This window comes from Drosophila innubila (assembly GCF_004354385.1).
Source record: "Drosophila innubila isolate TH190305 chromosome 2L unlocalized genomic scaffold, UK_Dinn_1.0 4_B_2L, whole genome shotgun sequence".
In the NCBI taxonomy this organism is placed as follows: domain Eukaryota; kingdom Metazoa; phylum Arthropoda; class Insecta; order Diptera; family Drosophilidae; genus Drosophila; species Drosophila innubila.
In genome coordinates this window covers 20508119-20524838 of record NW_022995372.1, presented here as the reverse complement: position 1 = coordinate 20524838, position 16720 = coordinate 20508119, and the positions used below count along the sequence as shown (strand labels likewise).

Genomic DNA, 16720 nt, shown 5'->3' with positions numbered 1-16720 from the left:
TTTCGATTCGAGGTATTCGATTTTAATTAATTAAATGTTGAAACTTGACATTTTCAATTTTCGACAGCCACAAATGCATACATTTGAGTGAAGAAAGAATTTAAAGGCCAAACGATGGTCAAAATACATTCTGCTTAAAAATCCGCTCAGTTTCTTTATATTACTTATACTTTTTTTTATTTATATATTTTATTCAATTGATAAATATTTCATCGTGATTCGTTTTCAACTTTCGCTCTAATAGCAATAAAATTTTATTTTATTATTATTAATATTAATTAGTTTCTTCATTAATATCTTTGCTCTCTTTAATCTTAGCTCTTTACTGCTACAAAGCTTCCAATAATATCAATATACACAATTTGGTCGACTTTTATTATATGTGGTATATACAAAAGGCATGTTGCAGCGACAAACAGCAATTGTCATGCCAATTGATTGCCAAAAACAACTAAAAACCCGAAAGCAAATTCAATTTGGCTTTTAACACTAAAAACAAGTTGAACAATTGGATTCAATTTTCGTAGGCATAAACATGTTGCCACACACATATACACACAGAGAGAGAGAGAGAGAGAGACATTTGCGAATATAACAAATTGCATTCAAATGAATAGCAACGATTACATATCTATTGTTGCATGTTGCATGTTAAAGCAAACCATCTCTTGCAGCCACAATTTAAAATTGTTTATTTAAGTTGACAGTTTTGTGCGTATCATATTTTATTTGCATTAAGTAAATAGCAGCAACAGCAACAACAACAATAATTACCAACATTTAATCGTTGTTGTTGTATTTATTTGTGATGATTGCGACTGTGTGCGCATTACGCATTTTATTACATTTCCGAATGCTTTTAATTGCCTTTCATTAATTTTTACGCAATGCCGGTCATCATATGCAAATAAATTGCGCATACGCCTCGTTGCCCGACATCACAAACTGGAGTGTAGCAAAAGAAGTGAAAAGCAACTATACATAAATAAACAATAAAGCCCATCCGTGCACACAAAGTGCTTTGTAGCCTCAGATGAGCTATATCCCAGGCAGAAGATGACAGTCATTTTTTGCGGAAAGCCTCTAAAGTGTCTAAAAAGGAAGCGGATATCTTGATTTAGGAGTTCCAAAAATCAACGATAAAATTCAAGTATTTATGGTAATTGAGAGTTGACTTAAAAACTGAAAGTTGATAAAAAATTATTTATATAAAACGCAAATAAATATATTTATTAAATTTATTTGGCATTCACCTTAAAAATTAAAAAAAAAACTTCAGTTGAATGCAACGATAATAAAAATAATGTTTAATAAATTGTCTACAGCTTAAGAATTTTGATCTATCAATAAATTGTGATGTCATACATATAAATTCGTACAGATTTCAACCGTTCATGAATCGATTTCTGTAAATTTCATCACCTAGGTTTCGAAACTTATTAGAGTCAATGCGGGTTGACTCGTGGAAAAAAACGAAGTAGACAATAACTCCAATTACCAAAAGTATGCCCACGATCGAACAAATAAGCATAAAGAGAAGTCTTAGGCCGCATTCCAGGCAACTGAAAAGTAAGCAGCGTTATCAAAACTGAAACTTTATCTTAGTTTGAATACTCACCAGCATACAACAGATCCTATAGGCTTGCACATATTTACTCAATACTATTTAAAATGTATTATGCTAGAATTTGATATGTTCTTAAGTCTAAATAATTGAGAGTTGAGTAAATAAAAAGTACATAATAAAATCTATGATTGATTTGACACAGATCCCTCAGCCTAGTATTAATCCCATTGAACAAAAACAATTTAAACACTCGTACATTACAATCAAATTGTTTATACTTCTATAAAATTATGTCCCAGTGGCATATTTGCGCTTTCAAGCAAATTATATTTTATTTTAGCGTATTATCTTTTATTTTATTTTACGTTCTTGAGCAATTTTTTTATTACAATGCATAAATTCGATTAACTTAAGCTACCAGTAGCACACATTCAATTGTTGTTAAGGGCTGCCAGAAAGCCAACTGTTAAAAAGAATTTTAAAAATTACATACAAAAAAAAAAGTGGAGCAACTCATGGCCGCATAATCGAAATGTATTTTGGCTTTTTATTGCCAGCCAAGGGTATGAGGTGTGTGTGTGTGTGTGTTTTGTGCGTGTGATTTTCCTGGTCTGTGTTTGGGGTTGTAGGTTTTTCAGTGGGAGGCGATAACAACATTTTAACGCCTTATGGTCCATTTAGGTAAAAGTGCCATTTGCGTTGTGGGCTTAACGAGAAATTATGACCTGTGGGCGACCCAGCCACAGGCTTCAAACCACAAAGAAAGTACATAAAAACGTGGCAAGCCAAAAAAAGGACCAAAAACAAACGAAGAAAACAATGACAGTCGAATTAAAGAAGGCAAGGTAAGAAAAAAGCATCCAAGAAACTGGTTTTATCGATTTCAATTGGTTGATTGCACCAGAAAGACATATTTAGTCATAGTCGATATATATTCAATAAAGATAAAGATTATATAAATAAATAAATAATATAAATATAAATAAGATCGTTTTCTAAATAAAATTACTATTTTTTTATTTCATAATATTATTATTGTTACTTCATTTTGAAACACGAGTAATTATTTTATAAACTATAATATCAGGGCACCCGGTTTATTTATTTTAATGATTAATCAATTCAATAAATTTTCTTGTGTTTGCCATCAATCTAGTAGTCACTTAAATTTAAATCAAATTTTTCTATCAAAACGAAAAAAAAATTTTTTTATTAATTACCAATGAATAATTTCGAGAAACATATTATAATAGTCATATTAACCGCTGCTTATATGATTGTTCTTTTGATCATTACAAATATAGCTAGAGTAATATACAGAAAATTAAAGTGAACCGAAAACCATAAAAGAATAACATCAGAATTACTCGAACAAAAATCCAAATAAATTTCCTATCTTTATTTAAAATTGTTTTGTGCAACCCAAATGTTTTTATGTATTCAAGCATTCTCTGAAGTACAACTCAAACAATTTATTAACAGCAATATGTAGACATCAAAATTGTTTGCCTTTACTTTTGCCACATACCAAAATGTTCAAAATCCATAATGACTTTTAAAAATAGTTCACCACTTGTGATATCGCTGATATCTCTCGTGATAATCGACAGTATGTTCTTTAACGTTGTCGAGACAATGCTATTTGAATGTCCGGAGAAAGAAAATAAATGCAAGACTGGACAGGATGTCTCACGCAAAAAGTAAACAGCAGATTCAAATTAAAATTCCACAAATTACAAATTCCACAAATCAACTTAATCGCAGAGTAAAACTAAAATAGTTCAGAATAATAACCAATCAATTGTTAAAGATTATATGAAGTGTTTTATTTTCAATTAAATTATGATTGAAGTCAAGTAGAAAATTAACTGAAGCAAAATTTAAACACCTTTTATTACTTAATTTAAGTTTGTCGGATTTTCTAAACAGAATACTTTGTTAAGAAAAGTTTCAGCAATGCATCGATTAAATTTGCCATTTGAAGGCTTTTAATTTGAACTAAAGGCTGGCAAAACTTTTGAGTACTTAAGGTTAACGATGAGTCAAAGTTATGAGTGGGCCAAGTACTTTAGGCCAATCGGGCCAAACTGTTGAGCACAAATCTGTGGCTGTTAGCTTTCAAGTCGCTTTTCCGCCTCTCTGCTTTCCTTTCCCCTCATTGAGGTCGTCCCACAATTTTGCTCGTGTTACATTTCAATGAAATTTCCATAAGGAAACCATTTAAGAGCTGCCGAAATGCGGAGCGAAAAGAAATCTGTGAAAAACCGCAATGTCAGACAGAGGGAGACAGAGAGGGAAGGAGTCACCTCTTGATTGTTGTGTGAGGCAAAACTGATGCTAGTAGTTAACGGTACTTTGTATGCAAAGTGCAAAAAACGGAAGTAAAGTGCCAAAAGCGCCGAATAGTCGAAGCAACTAGCCAAAGCCACGTGGACATGGAGGTAACTGACGGGACACAATGAGGCAGGCAGACGGAAAGGGAAGGGAAGGGAAGGAGAGACGAAGAGGCCGCAAAGCGTTCAACAGCTTGTGTTTGATTATTTTTTGCTGTTGGCTATTTTTTGGTGCACTTTATTTTTCAGATTGTAAGCATTTATATATAGAGAGTTCAGAGATAGAGATACGAATAAAGATGAAGATGGAAGAGACTCTGCCGAAGCAGGAGGAGGAGCTGTTGAAGCTGGAGCTAAATCCACACTGACAGCTGACTGAAATGTCGATGGGAACTGCAAATCGCTTGGGTGAAACGTTTGCGCATTTTGGGTTCAGTCTGTCGCTTCGTCTCCAACCATTCCAAAGTACGAGTATCTACGTATCTACGTATCTTCGCATCGACGTATCTACGTATCTATAGTGTGATTAAGAACATTTCGTTGTATTTAAGTGTTGGCCCTAAGCTCTTTGTTACTCTTAACGCTTCATCGAACAGTTGGTGCGGTGGGTGGTGCGGTGGGTGGTGCGGTGGGTGGTGCAGCTTGAGTGGTCTTGCGTGGCCAGCTGTGTGTGAATTGTATATTTCAGCATATCATTACCACAAACTGTGGCTTATAAAAGACCACTCGATGTGCCTTTGCCTTAGATGGCAATTTATTGATAAGCACTTAGTTTTCCAATTGATCCGACTGTGAATTATGCAAATGCTAATTATAAAATTGAATATACAAAACTGTAGTAACATTGCTTCACATGCAGACAAAATTAGCTTTACTTGTTGAAGTTATCTGCAATTGAATTATTAATTTAAACATAGCATAGTTTCAGTTTTCGATAGAATTGACACTCTTTATAAATAGCAAAATTATGTTGAACTTATTTTAATTTAAAAGTATAAAATAGCAGTTTACACTTAATTTTGTAAGTAATAGCATTAAAAGACTTTATTAAACTTTGAAATTTTAATTATTTATCACAATCATAAACAAGACTTAACAGAAACACACATTTAAAAATATTTTTTATTTTTATATCAATAAATTTTTTTTAGCTGGATTTTGAAATAGTCGAAAAACTATAATACATTTGCTTAATTATTTAAATAGTTAGGAATCTTTGTTTTAAATAACTATATAGACTTAAAAATTCAATAAAAATTGGAAATAATTTGAGAAAAATAAATAAAGTACTTAATAATACTATAAAATAAAATAAAATAAAATAAAAAAAATAAAAAATAAAAAAAAATAAAATAAATAAATAAAATACAATTTAAACTGGTTTTAATATAGAAGTCTATTAAAAAGAAATTTCTTCAACAAAAGTCACAAAAGATGGAAAAACTCTAAAAATATGTTATTAAGGTAGCAGAGTTTTTACCATGGACTTGATAGAACAGTTTCGCTGTGATTGCCAATTGAGGATGTCCTTTTTCCTCATAAAAGAGATGAGATTTCTTTAAGTAGTAGGTGAAAGATTGAAACTGGGAGTGGGAAAGCTAGTTTTGTATCTGTAGCCTGATTTCTTGGATCCTGCACTCGAAGGCAACAGCATAATTTCATTAATGCCCCTTAATATGGTGCGTCGAACGCTTCAATGAATTTCATTTTGTAGGATGTTCGGGTTCGCTCTTTTTTTATTTTTTATTTTATACTTTCATTATGCCGATGGCTTCGTCGTGTTCAGCTTTTATTCTATAGTGGCTGTCGCTTCCGCTTCCCCTTCCTCTCCCTCTCTCTGCCACACTCTTTTTGTCTCTACTTTTTGATTGCCTTTTAGTACATTGAACATTTGGCATTTGCTATCTGCGCACGCTTCTGGATCGTCGCGGGGAAGGCAGGGATGGTATGTGGGGGACCATTACTTCGATTTGTTTCTTATTTAAATTTTGTATACGCTTGAAGCGACACTGAACCAGGGCGATTGCAAACTGCTGCTGCTGCTGCTGGCAGGGCTGCATTAAGTGCTTTTGCGGGTGCAAATGCGAATTAATGTGAGCCAAAAAAAGAGAGAGACAAAAACAAAAACCAAAAAAACAGCGAACAAAAAGTAGAAAGAAAATCGCTGTGGTTGCCAGCTGTAACGCGTTTAATTTATACGCTCGCTCTGGCAGCGGCAACACAACAAAATAAAGTATGGCAAAAGAGAAGAAATAAAAATATATATTTATTTTACAGCTGCTTCTGCACTTAGAGGGATGGCTGTATGTGTGTGTTTGTACGGGTGTGCGGGTGTGTAGGTGTGTGTGTGTGTTTGGGGCAATAAAAAGCAGCCAGCGAGTGGCGTTCAACACCTTTTTCTATTTTGGCCAAAAAGCTTAATAAACAAACGACCAAATAGGGTGCGGATGCGAATGTGAATGTGATTGTGAATGTGAATGCGAATGCGAGTACTCGTTGTAGTTTTGGAATGGCAGTTGGGCCCAAACCAGCGCATAAACATTTAAGTCCACAATTTGCACAGCACGTAAAGGGGCAGAACACACACACACACACCAAACACACACACAAGCAAATGGTAGCAAAATGCAATTTTCACGTGCAACCACAACGAAATTTATGCCACACCAGTAACTACAGCTACAACTACAACTACAACTACAACTACAGCTACAGCAGCATCTGCTGCTACTGCAACGGCAACGGCAACGGCAACGGCAACGGCAACGGCAACTGCAACTCCCACTGTTGCTGCCCCACATGCCACTGACAATGGTTGACAGCACCCGCCCGCAGCCGCAGCCGCAGCTGCATCTTTCACCATCATCGCATATGAGCCGGAGTCGAAGAGTCGCCGTCGTCGTCGTCGTCGTCGTCGTCCTTGTCGTTCTCGACGTCGCGGCTTCATGCGTGCCCGGCTACGATGTGGCAACATAAACATAAAACCAACAACAACAACAACTACTTGCAACATCCAACACGGAAGACCGAACTATGTTCATGCCCTCTTGACAATCGGAAGCGTAGCGCTGCTTCAAGCCACTTTGCTCCTACATTTGGTCAAAAAAATTCTAGTGCAGCTTTTCGTAAAATAAAAAAGTTACCACGAATTATAATAGCAAATATTATGTGAATAACTGAGTAATTTAATCGCATTACAAAGAATTCCGCAAAAAAATTAAATTTATTTATCTCAGACTTAGCATTAAAGTTAGCTAAAATAAAGTATCTATATCTTCCAAAAAAAAAAAAAATTAAAATACAGAACCAATTTGACGGCCAAATCATGATTAAAACGGCTTTTCCCATGAAAATCGGTTGAGTTTTAATAAAGTTATGAAAGTTTAAAGTTAAAAAAAAAAGTCAAGTACTAAAAAATTGGTGGATGGTTGACTGAAAATAAATGAACAAAATTTAAACGCAGAATCAATTTAGAAACGAAATCATGATAAAAATAACATATCGCGTAGAAATCGGTTGTGATTTATATAGTTTTCAGAGCTCCAAGATTTTGAAACCATCAAAAATTTTGAAAAAAAATTCAAACTTGCAAAATGAACAATATTTAGATGCATAATCAAGTTAGACATAACACCATTATAACAATGACCTAACTGGAAAATCGAAATCGTAAAAGCTTTGAAATGAGTATGAAAATTTTCGAAAAAAAAAAGTTGTTTTCTAAATTAATATATATTTAGGTCTCATAGAAATGAAACCATTTCGTTTATTTTATTAAAGTTTCAAATTATAAAAAAAAGTAAATTTTCGGATTAATCCATTTTATCAAAATAAAAAATAGTAATGAAAATGCATTATAATAGTATAAATGATGATTATTAAACTAACAACTGTGTTGAGAACAGATTTAACAGATCGACAGCCAAATTTTCAAAGATACACTTACTGGCTTACCAAATTGGGCATTGGTCATAAGGACTCAAGCATTGGCATTCGGAGATCCTTTTGTTGTTCCTTTTGTTGTGCCGTGTGTGTGAGAGGAATGGGGTGGGCGGAAGGGGGGATGGGGTGAGACACATTGTAATGCAGCGCTATCACCTGGCGCTACATTTGCTCAGTAGCCAGCTTATTTATTGCAGTTGAATTAAAATGAAAAACGTTTGTGCTGGTCGAAGCTGGGCTCAGTTCATGTTCATTTGTGGAGAGCGCCACATGACGACATGCACCCAATGCCCCCAATGCACCGGCAACCTGGCAATGCAGGCAGCTTCCGTTTACGAACGACAATGAGGAACAGTAGGAGCTGTAAAGATGAGGTGAAGGGTGAGGAAGGGGAGAGGAAGGGGCGAGGAGGGCACGCCTGGACGCACAGGCAGCTCAAGCAGTCATAAGCACGATTCATGGACACCTGCAAGTGAACGAGGCGAGCTTTGTGTTTCCGTTTCCGCTGCAATGTGTCGCCGCCATTATGCAAATGCTGACCCCCCCCTCACCACCCACCACATCTCCTCCCATCTCTCCCTTCCCTTCAACTGTGTCCAGCAGCACATTCCGCAGCTCATTGCAATCTGCATTTAAATGACCCAAGCACAAGTTGAACGCGCGCTGAGATTTCACAGAACATCGCCTTGTCGCATCATTTGCAAAAATATTAAAGGAAAAATATATTTTCACTCGCCTCAGCACCTGGAAAATTATGCATGGAATACAAGCATCCATCCCCCTCCCCCTCCGGCGCCTCATTTAGGTGCGTGGCTGGGCGACTGAAATGAGTTTTTCGCTGGATAATTGAAATTCCTTTGATACCAAGTTTTCTTTTGGCATAATGAAAGCCAGCCAAGTCCACATTCAAATCCAAGTCCACTCAACTGATTTTTTTATTGATTGCCTTTTTTAAATCTCTGCCAATGCAAATGACAAGCGATTTGAGCTCATAAATATGGCATGAATACGCAAATAAGAAGACTATTTAAATCTATAGATTGTCAGATTTTAGCTGACTTACTTGGCAGAATTCCTTCATGAATAAAATATAACAAAGTTGTAAGCAATTAAAAAAATGCAAAAAATTAGACATATTGAGAAACTATTTAACAAATGATTTATAATAGTTTAAAAAAAGCGAACCGGAGAAGAAAAAGTTCTAGGTTTTTTTGCGATTTCAAAAAAAGTAGTAGAAAATATAATATCGTATGATAATTAAATTTTGATCCCAGCTTATGTAGATATTCCTTCACTCAAATTTAGAAATATATTTAAAACTCACATGATGCTATTTATTAGTATTTAAAAATTTATATTATTAGCATCATCCAAATTAAATTAGGTTTATTTATTTATTTTATTGTATTGAAGAATCAATTCTTAAGTACAATAGTAAAGCCTGAACAACTGAGGCTTTCAGGCTGGAAGTTTAATTTAATAATATATATATGATTTTCAGCAAATCATATATTATAAATTGCATACTTAAATTAAACGAAAATTGAGATATATTTTATAAATATTTGGGATTTAAGACTTAAAGGGTGCATATAGTTTGGTTATGCTTTGTTCACGTAGGCTAAACTAATTTCACACACGGCTAGAGCAAGGCGGCATGGCATGTGGCATGTGGCATATAGCTTGTGGCAAGAGACAGGACGACAGTAGGCGGTCCCCAGTCGCTTTCATAACTTTGACAAGGTAACACACAGAGCCAAGGGACTGCTAATAAAGTTACACGTAGAGACAGACAGACAGACAGTCAGACGGAGAGAGTGAGACTGAGTGGGAGAGTGAGTGAGAGAGGCATGTACACAGATTGTGTGTAACGCGTTTTGTTGTGAACCAACTCCACACACACACACACACACACATATATATATGCCCAAGAGAGTTGTTAACGTTTTTTCATCGCAGTGTTTACTCTTTTTCATCTTGGCGCCAGGACTCTAATGACAGGACCCCTGTTGCAAGGAGGGTTAGCAAAGAGGCAGGCGATAAGCGACAATAAACATAAAAAATGATATACAAGCCCCGTAACCTCTCTCCTTCCCACTTCCTTCCCCCTTCGCACTGCCTGTTAAATTTTATGCAATGCTCGGCACAATTTTAACAACCACACGAGATTTTTGTCGAGCTTTATTGCTACTCCCATGGATTTCTGGCGGATTTTTAACGCATCAACGTTCTATGTATTTTTTTGTTTGACACGCTCGCAACACACAACGTGCAGCGACTCACTGATGAGTCTGTCCCCCTCAGCTTTTAGCCTGTTTCCCACATTGGAGTACGCAAATTAGTTCACCGCGCAAATTCATTAATTGAATTATAATTTACAAGCACAATTCCGACAGCATCTACGACAACCCCACTCCCTCTTCCTGGTGCCCCATGTGGCACCCTGCGAGTGGAGCAAATGTGGAGCAAGCAAATAATAAACATGTCATATTCACCCGGTCTGTGGGCGTGGCAGTGGGCGTATTTGTTGGGTTCAACCGCGTTGGCCTTGTTATGCAAAAGTTGTATTCAAACAAAAATATGGCCGACATATTTTTTTTCTTCATCAGGCCATGGCCAGCTTTTTTTAATACCCTGTAACCGTGGGAATGAGTGCAAGAGGTAGCATGAAATTGCGTTAGTAAGCAACGATTTTGAGAACATAACTAAATATTTGACATTGCTCCAGCAAAGTACTTACACAATACATAAAGAGAAAAGAATATAAAAGTGCTTCACCCTGCAAATTTCAATACAATTGGATAATGGGTATTTTCCAGTCAATTTTTCTCTATCAGAAAATTATTCATATATGTTTATCCAGCGTATCAAATATTTTTGTGAAATATTATATTATAAAAAGGCCACAAGAAAAAATTAAATTTGAAATTGTTTCTCTGTTTTGTGTTTTTCTTTTAATTGATATTTCGTTTCATTAAAAATATGAACATTTTCTGGCCACATATAAAATAATATTTTCTTTAAATGCAATTTATTGCAGTTTTAACGAGCATATTATAAAGCAATTTGATTTAATTAAGAATATGTAAGAGCTGCAATCAAATATTTCGTTAGCAAAAGAAATGTTTATATTTTTTCATAAATACGTAATTAATTAAAACATTTTCGTATAATAAATGAAATTAGTACAGAGGCGTCAAAGCACATATAAATTAAAGCGAATGCGAATTTAAAATAAATATATAAACTATGCAATTTCAGAAAATGTAAAAACTTTTCATGTTCTAGCAAAATCATAAAAACCACTTTGTGGTTTAAATTAAATACATTTCGAGTAATTATCTTAAACTGCTTTTAAGGTCTTGACAGCGACCTTATGTACATTTTCTGCAATTCGAGATTAATTTAATTTTCATTATAAGCTGACAATTGACATTTTGACTTAAGTCATTCACGATACGAAGTAGATTGTATCTAAGATTATTAATAAGTTCGTCAGATCCATTTCGATGCGTCTGTCAATTTGTCGCATCAGCAAAGGATAAAAAGCATGCAGCCTGGCAGAAGTAACAATCCCATTGGCATGTCAATACAATTGCAAAAATGGAATTGGCAACACACACACGCCACTCAAGCATACACCCGCATACACACACCCACACACACATACATAGATACGCGCATTCGCAACAAAAGAGAGACTCGAAGTTAACCAAGGATGTGCTGCATCCTGCCTCGACTTTGACTGCGACTTTGACTGTGACTTTGACTGCCTGTTGTCATGTAGAACGTCAAGCTTAACAAGCGATCAGCGACAGGCACTGTATGTGGCACGCCCCTCTTTTTCGAGGGCGTTGACAGCAAGCAATTTGCAAATTTTTGAAAATTATTTCTCTCAAATTTGTTTTTTCGCCCACTTTTGACGAGTGTGTTAACTGCCAAATCAATCGAGCCCAAATCATGTTAGTTGGCAAAAACGCATCGCCCATTAAAAAGCAATTTCATTTACTAAAATACACATGCAAGCTGAAAAGTATGTTACACATTTTGAGAGCAACTAAGTTTTACAGCCAGATAAATTTCCAATTATTAAAATCGAATTTGCACAGCACGCATATTTGTGCAGGAGGCATTACTGCAATTAGAGATGAGCACAAGTCGTGACATGATAAATATACAAATAAATATAAATATATATTGTGAGATCCCGTGACTCTCTAGCTTGAGTCGCCGACCTGTCACATAATTAAATCTGCTATTTGTCTATCTTGTTAAAAATTTTAAAAATTTTAAATTTTTATAAAAAAAAATATAAAATGAATATAAATAATACCAATACCGCTATCGATATCATCTCTAAACTCAAATTCTAATTATGCAAATAATGCGCAAAAAAGCAATTAAACCGAATATTGCGTTTTCCCACACCAAATTCACAAATTATCAGATTGGGCGTTGTGTCTTTTTTTTCGGGGCGTGACCAACTGTTCGACTAGCAGCTAGTTGCTGATTTTTTCCAGCATTTTCTTGATATGTTTTCCAATTAATTTTGCTGTCGTCCAGTGTTGTACAACGTGTGCATATGCAACTGTCAAGTGTCTTAAACAAAACACATAAATAAATACAAATAAAAATTACATAACGGAAGCAAGCGCGACACACCCTGTCCTGCCACGCCCCATTTTGCAGCCCCCTTTTACAGTCGTTCGGTAATAAATTTGTAAAATTGCGAATTTTCTGCTTCAATAAATTGTCAAATCTGCAAATCAACAATAACTTAATCTATGACGTTGCTAGTGTACTGAATATATATATATATATATATAAATGTGTGTGTGTGTGCATCTGTGTACACTGACTGCATGCAATACGTATACGTAATGTGCTGTTAACGGCTCATAAAATTGCACTTTAAAACGCGATACAGCAGTCGCGACTCGAGCAGAGCAAAGGACAAAACAAAAACAGGAAGTGTCAACGGCAACGTTGGAGAGAAACAACAACAATAATAACACCAACACCAACAAGGGAGCAACTGCACAACATGGAGGAGGCAACTATGTGACGTGGGTTGTTCAATTGGTTGTAGTAGAGTTTTTAATGGTGCAACAAAAAGGTGACTGAGTGTGGGAAATGGAAGCGGAAATTAAGCGAATAATAAAGTGAAGTGTGGAACTATGAAAATTGAACAGATAAAAGTCAGAATAAGTCAAATTACAGTGACATTTTAAACGTTATAAATTGTTTAAGTTTCAAAGAAAATTATAGACATAAAATTTAAATAGTGTTGGCATGTTGCAAATGGGGTTTGACACACCAAACTACTAAGAAGTGGAAGCTTAACTATAAACTTTACGAACGACCCTCGCTCTATAAATAAACTGCATTCGAATGGAATTGTCGCTTTGTATCTGCCACAATGCGAAATTTATTAGTAAATAAAATATATGAAACGGAAAATGATGAAAGAAGCGAAAAATACAAAACTGAGATCATAATTATTTAGAAAGAGTTAAAGTGGATTAAATAAAAAAATGATCATGATAATGAGAAAGAACATATGGCAACTCTTAAGCAAAGCAAATACTAGTAAAGAGTTATTATAAAAACAGAATTATTAAACATAAATGGTTATATGTTATAGTAAAAGTTCTTGCAACAAGTTGAAAGTAAATATGGTTTAATTGTGGTACAAATTGATATACATATTTCTTGCTGTCAACTACGAGTATTTGTAAACCTTTCCGCTGTAAACAAAAAACAATAAGGATAACAAATACAAATTGAGCTCCTCCATTTAATTTTATACATGCATTTCCTCTTCACGAAAACACACACACACACACGCATATTGACAAAATGGCTGTTGAAAAAATCGTTGCATATGCGCGGGCGACTCGTAAAAAAATGTTTCGATGCGAACTGCTGCATAAATATAAATAAATATTTTTTAATATGTTCATAAATGATAAAAACAAAATAAAAAAGAAGAAAACAGCGACCAAAAAGAATCACACAACGTACACATACAAATTCAAACCGACAAGCACACATGCATACTCAGTGTCATAAAAACGAAGCATTTTGAAAACAAATATAAATAATGCATAAATACAGTGACGAACGGCGAAGCGAGACATATAAAGACACGACCCATTTAAGTTAAATGCGCACTCGGGGCACATTTGCTGCTTTTGTTGTCATACCTTATTGGCATAGATGAAATCCACAGGGTATCGTCAAGTTGGGTAAATGGCAAATGTTATGAAGATCTGACGCAAAAAGAACTTTGATATATTTATGATCATTTTACAGAGTGTCTTTAAAAACATTACAACATAATTATTAATTTGCAATTTTAATTTAAAAGTTTCTAAAAAAAACACTTGCTCTTTATTTTAATATAAAATTTCAGAAATAAGATTAATTTATAATTTAAATGAATAAATATAAGACTCAAGATTTCAAGTTTATAAATTTAAATATATTTTTATCTTATTATCTTAAGTTCAAGGTTATTTTTCACACCTTATTAATAGGAATTTAATGTGTCTTATGTACTTAAGACTCATTTACAGAGTACATTCTAGTCGAGCATGCCTATCTTAGAAGATGACATGTTGTTATTGTTGTTGATTTTTAAGCTTTGCCGCGTTGTCATGAAATATGCATGCCACACATTTACATGAGAGGCATTAATTTTGCAATTTCATTGGCGCTCGTTATTATTATCATACTCCCAATTGCTCTCCCTCATTTCCTTTTTTTGCTTTTGCTGTCTCTGTCTCTATATTTATCTTGTATTTTTTTTGTGCAATGCTAAACGATGCAAAATTGATATATGACAATCCTCCAACTCGGCCCTATGAATATGCAAGAAATTACATGGAATATTAAGTGTACTGTGTATCAGTTGAGCTGTTACTGAATATGATTCGCATACTTTTATAACTTACTGTGTACATTATCATTAATTAAAAACGAAATACTTCAGAAAGTTAAATACTAACTACACCAAAGAATCTATTACAAAATAATAAAAACTTAAAAGATCTCAAAATCATTCAATAATAAATGAGGTAAATGTCAACATATTTTGTCCAATTAAGAATATCTAATTATATTAATATATTAATATTTATATATATTATTAATTATAGTCTTTCTAAAATCGATTCCATATAATTAAGAGCACCTATAAAATAGTCGCACGTAAATAAATTAAACCTATACATTGTTCAGAGACTAAAACGATTTAAATAAGCACGAAATTAAAAGTAATATATATTACAATAAACATTTCGGATGTACTATGTGAGTAATTAATAAAATGCAGAGCTCAATTGATTTTATTGCATAATTCGTTTTGGGTATTTCTATAAATTAATCAAATATGATTTACGCTGATTTGTAGCCTGGCACAACATTTATTTATACAAAACAACATTTTTTGTTATTGTCGATTTTACTGGGACAAATAAATCAAGCTTTGCAAAGTAGGGAAATTGGAAAAAGGGAAACAATACTTATATTTCGGGGCACAAACATAGTTTATTATCGAATATGCACAATTGCAATAAGTTGAATATTTAAATAATTATTAGTTGACGAGGCCTGGGGCATAGTAATTATTATTAATATTAATATTATTATTTTTTATTTTTTTTTTTAATGCTCTGTAGCTTAAACTGATAGGAGGCATGCAAGAAAACGTTCGATTCTTCTGATAAGCGAAAAAAAAATTAGATATTTAAATTAGTTTTTTTTTTGAACTCCAAAATTGATTACTTATGCTAATTAAATGACTATAAATATATATGTATATGTTATGATATGTCTGATCCGATAGCAGGGTATGCTTCACTTGATACTCACCCTTCACATTTCCAATTATTCTTTTATTGAAATTTTTGCAAATGAAATCAATTAAGCCAACGCACAAAATAAGCTCACCATACTGACGATGATAACGATTATGATGATGATGAATGTGATGGATATTTGATAGATATGCGTATGGCAGTACTGACATTACTGACCAGCTTTATATTGTGGATTATGACCCGAATGCGTGGTCGTTGGAGGGGATTATTGGCAGACATTTTTGATGCTGCTTTGTTTCCGTTTCCGCTATGCACCGCATGACATCTGCGCATTCAATTTTTTCATAGAAAGCAACTGCTTTTGTTCTCGTTTTATAATTTTTGCAATTGAATTGTCGAGAACATTCGTATTTATATAAATGCACAGCACAAAATTGGAATTGGTTGTTAATTTATGATGGCAGTAAACGAGATTCAATGAATAAGTATTTATATATAACATAGTTTTTAATCGCGACTTTAACAACATTTAACTTGAGACTAAATCGAGGTATGGAAATTGTGATAGAGCCCAGCTCATTTCACGGCACAGTTGCGCGGAATAAGACCATTAAAAGGTTCCCCAACTGCCAATTATGCATTTATGACGTCGATTCACTTGAGTAGTTAACCATTGGGCACCTTATAAAGCAGCAGAAAATAAGTTTAAAAAAAAAAAAACGATAGAATAACAGCTTTTATGTTTGCTCTTATCTGGAACATGTGTGTGCGTTCAGGTGGAACCATAGATGACACAATATTCAAACAGATGGTAAAAACGAATCACATTTTCAAATTTCAGCTTGCAAATTTAATTTTTAGCGCCATCTAGAGGCAAGGCTGGCAGCTGGTAAGTAAGAGCGTTAGCTAATTGCTATAAAACACAGCACAAGAACGCCATCTTGGAGACAACTTCTGTACACGCCACCTGTTAAAAAATTCAGTTACTGCTATTTAACAGAAAACTAATTTTTGGGATGTGGCAACATCGCCACAATCAGCTGCTTTTGTTGTTT

At 34.3% G+C, this 16720-nt stretch overlaps 1 protein-coding gene across 1 annotated transcript; it reads right to left on the bottom strand.

The window, feature by feature from the left end:
* Positions 1-1279: 1279 nt before the first annotated feature.
* On the bottom strand, positions 1280-1710 carry LOC117781094 (protein midgut expression 1). The gene is made up of 2 exons (XM_034617809.1): positions 1619-1710; positions 1280-1562 (listed from the first exon to the last, which is right to left on the bottom strand). The coding sequence occupies exons 1-2, from the start codon at positions 1648-1650 to the stop codon at positions 1385-1387; spliced, it is 210 nt and encodes a 69-aa protein (XP_034473700.1). The 5' UTR covers positions 1651-1710; the 3' UTR covers positions 1280-1384.
* Positions 1711-16720: the final 15010 nt, after the last annotated feature.

What these genes read in the sequence shown, in the direction of transcription:
- LOC117781094 (XM_034617809.1), bottom strand. Translation starts at nt 1,650, where the DNA reads ATGTGCAAGCCTATAGGATCTGTTGTATGCTG. An exon ending in ATAGGATCTGTTGTATGCTG is followed by an intron (nt 1,563 to 1,618) that starts GTGAGTATTCAA and finishes CTTACTTTTCAG; the next exon opens with TTGCCTGGAATGCGGCCTAA.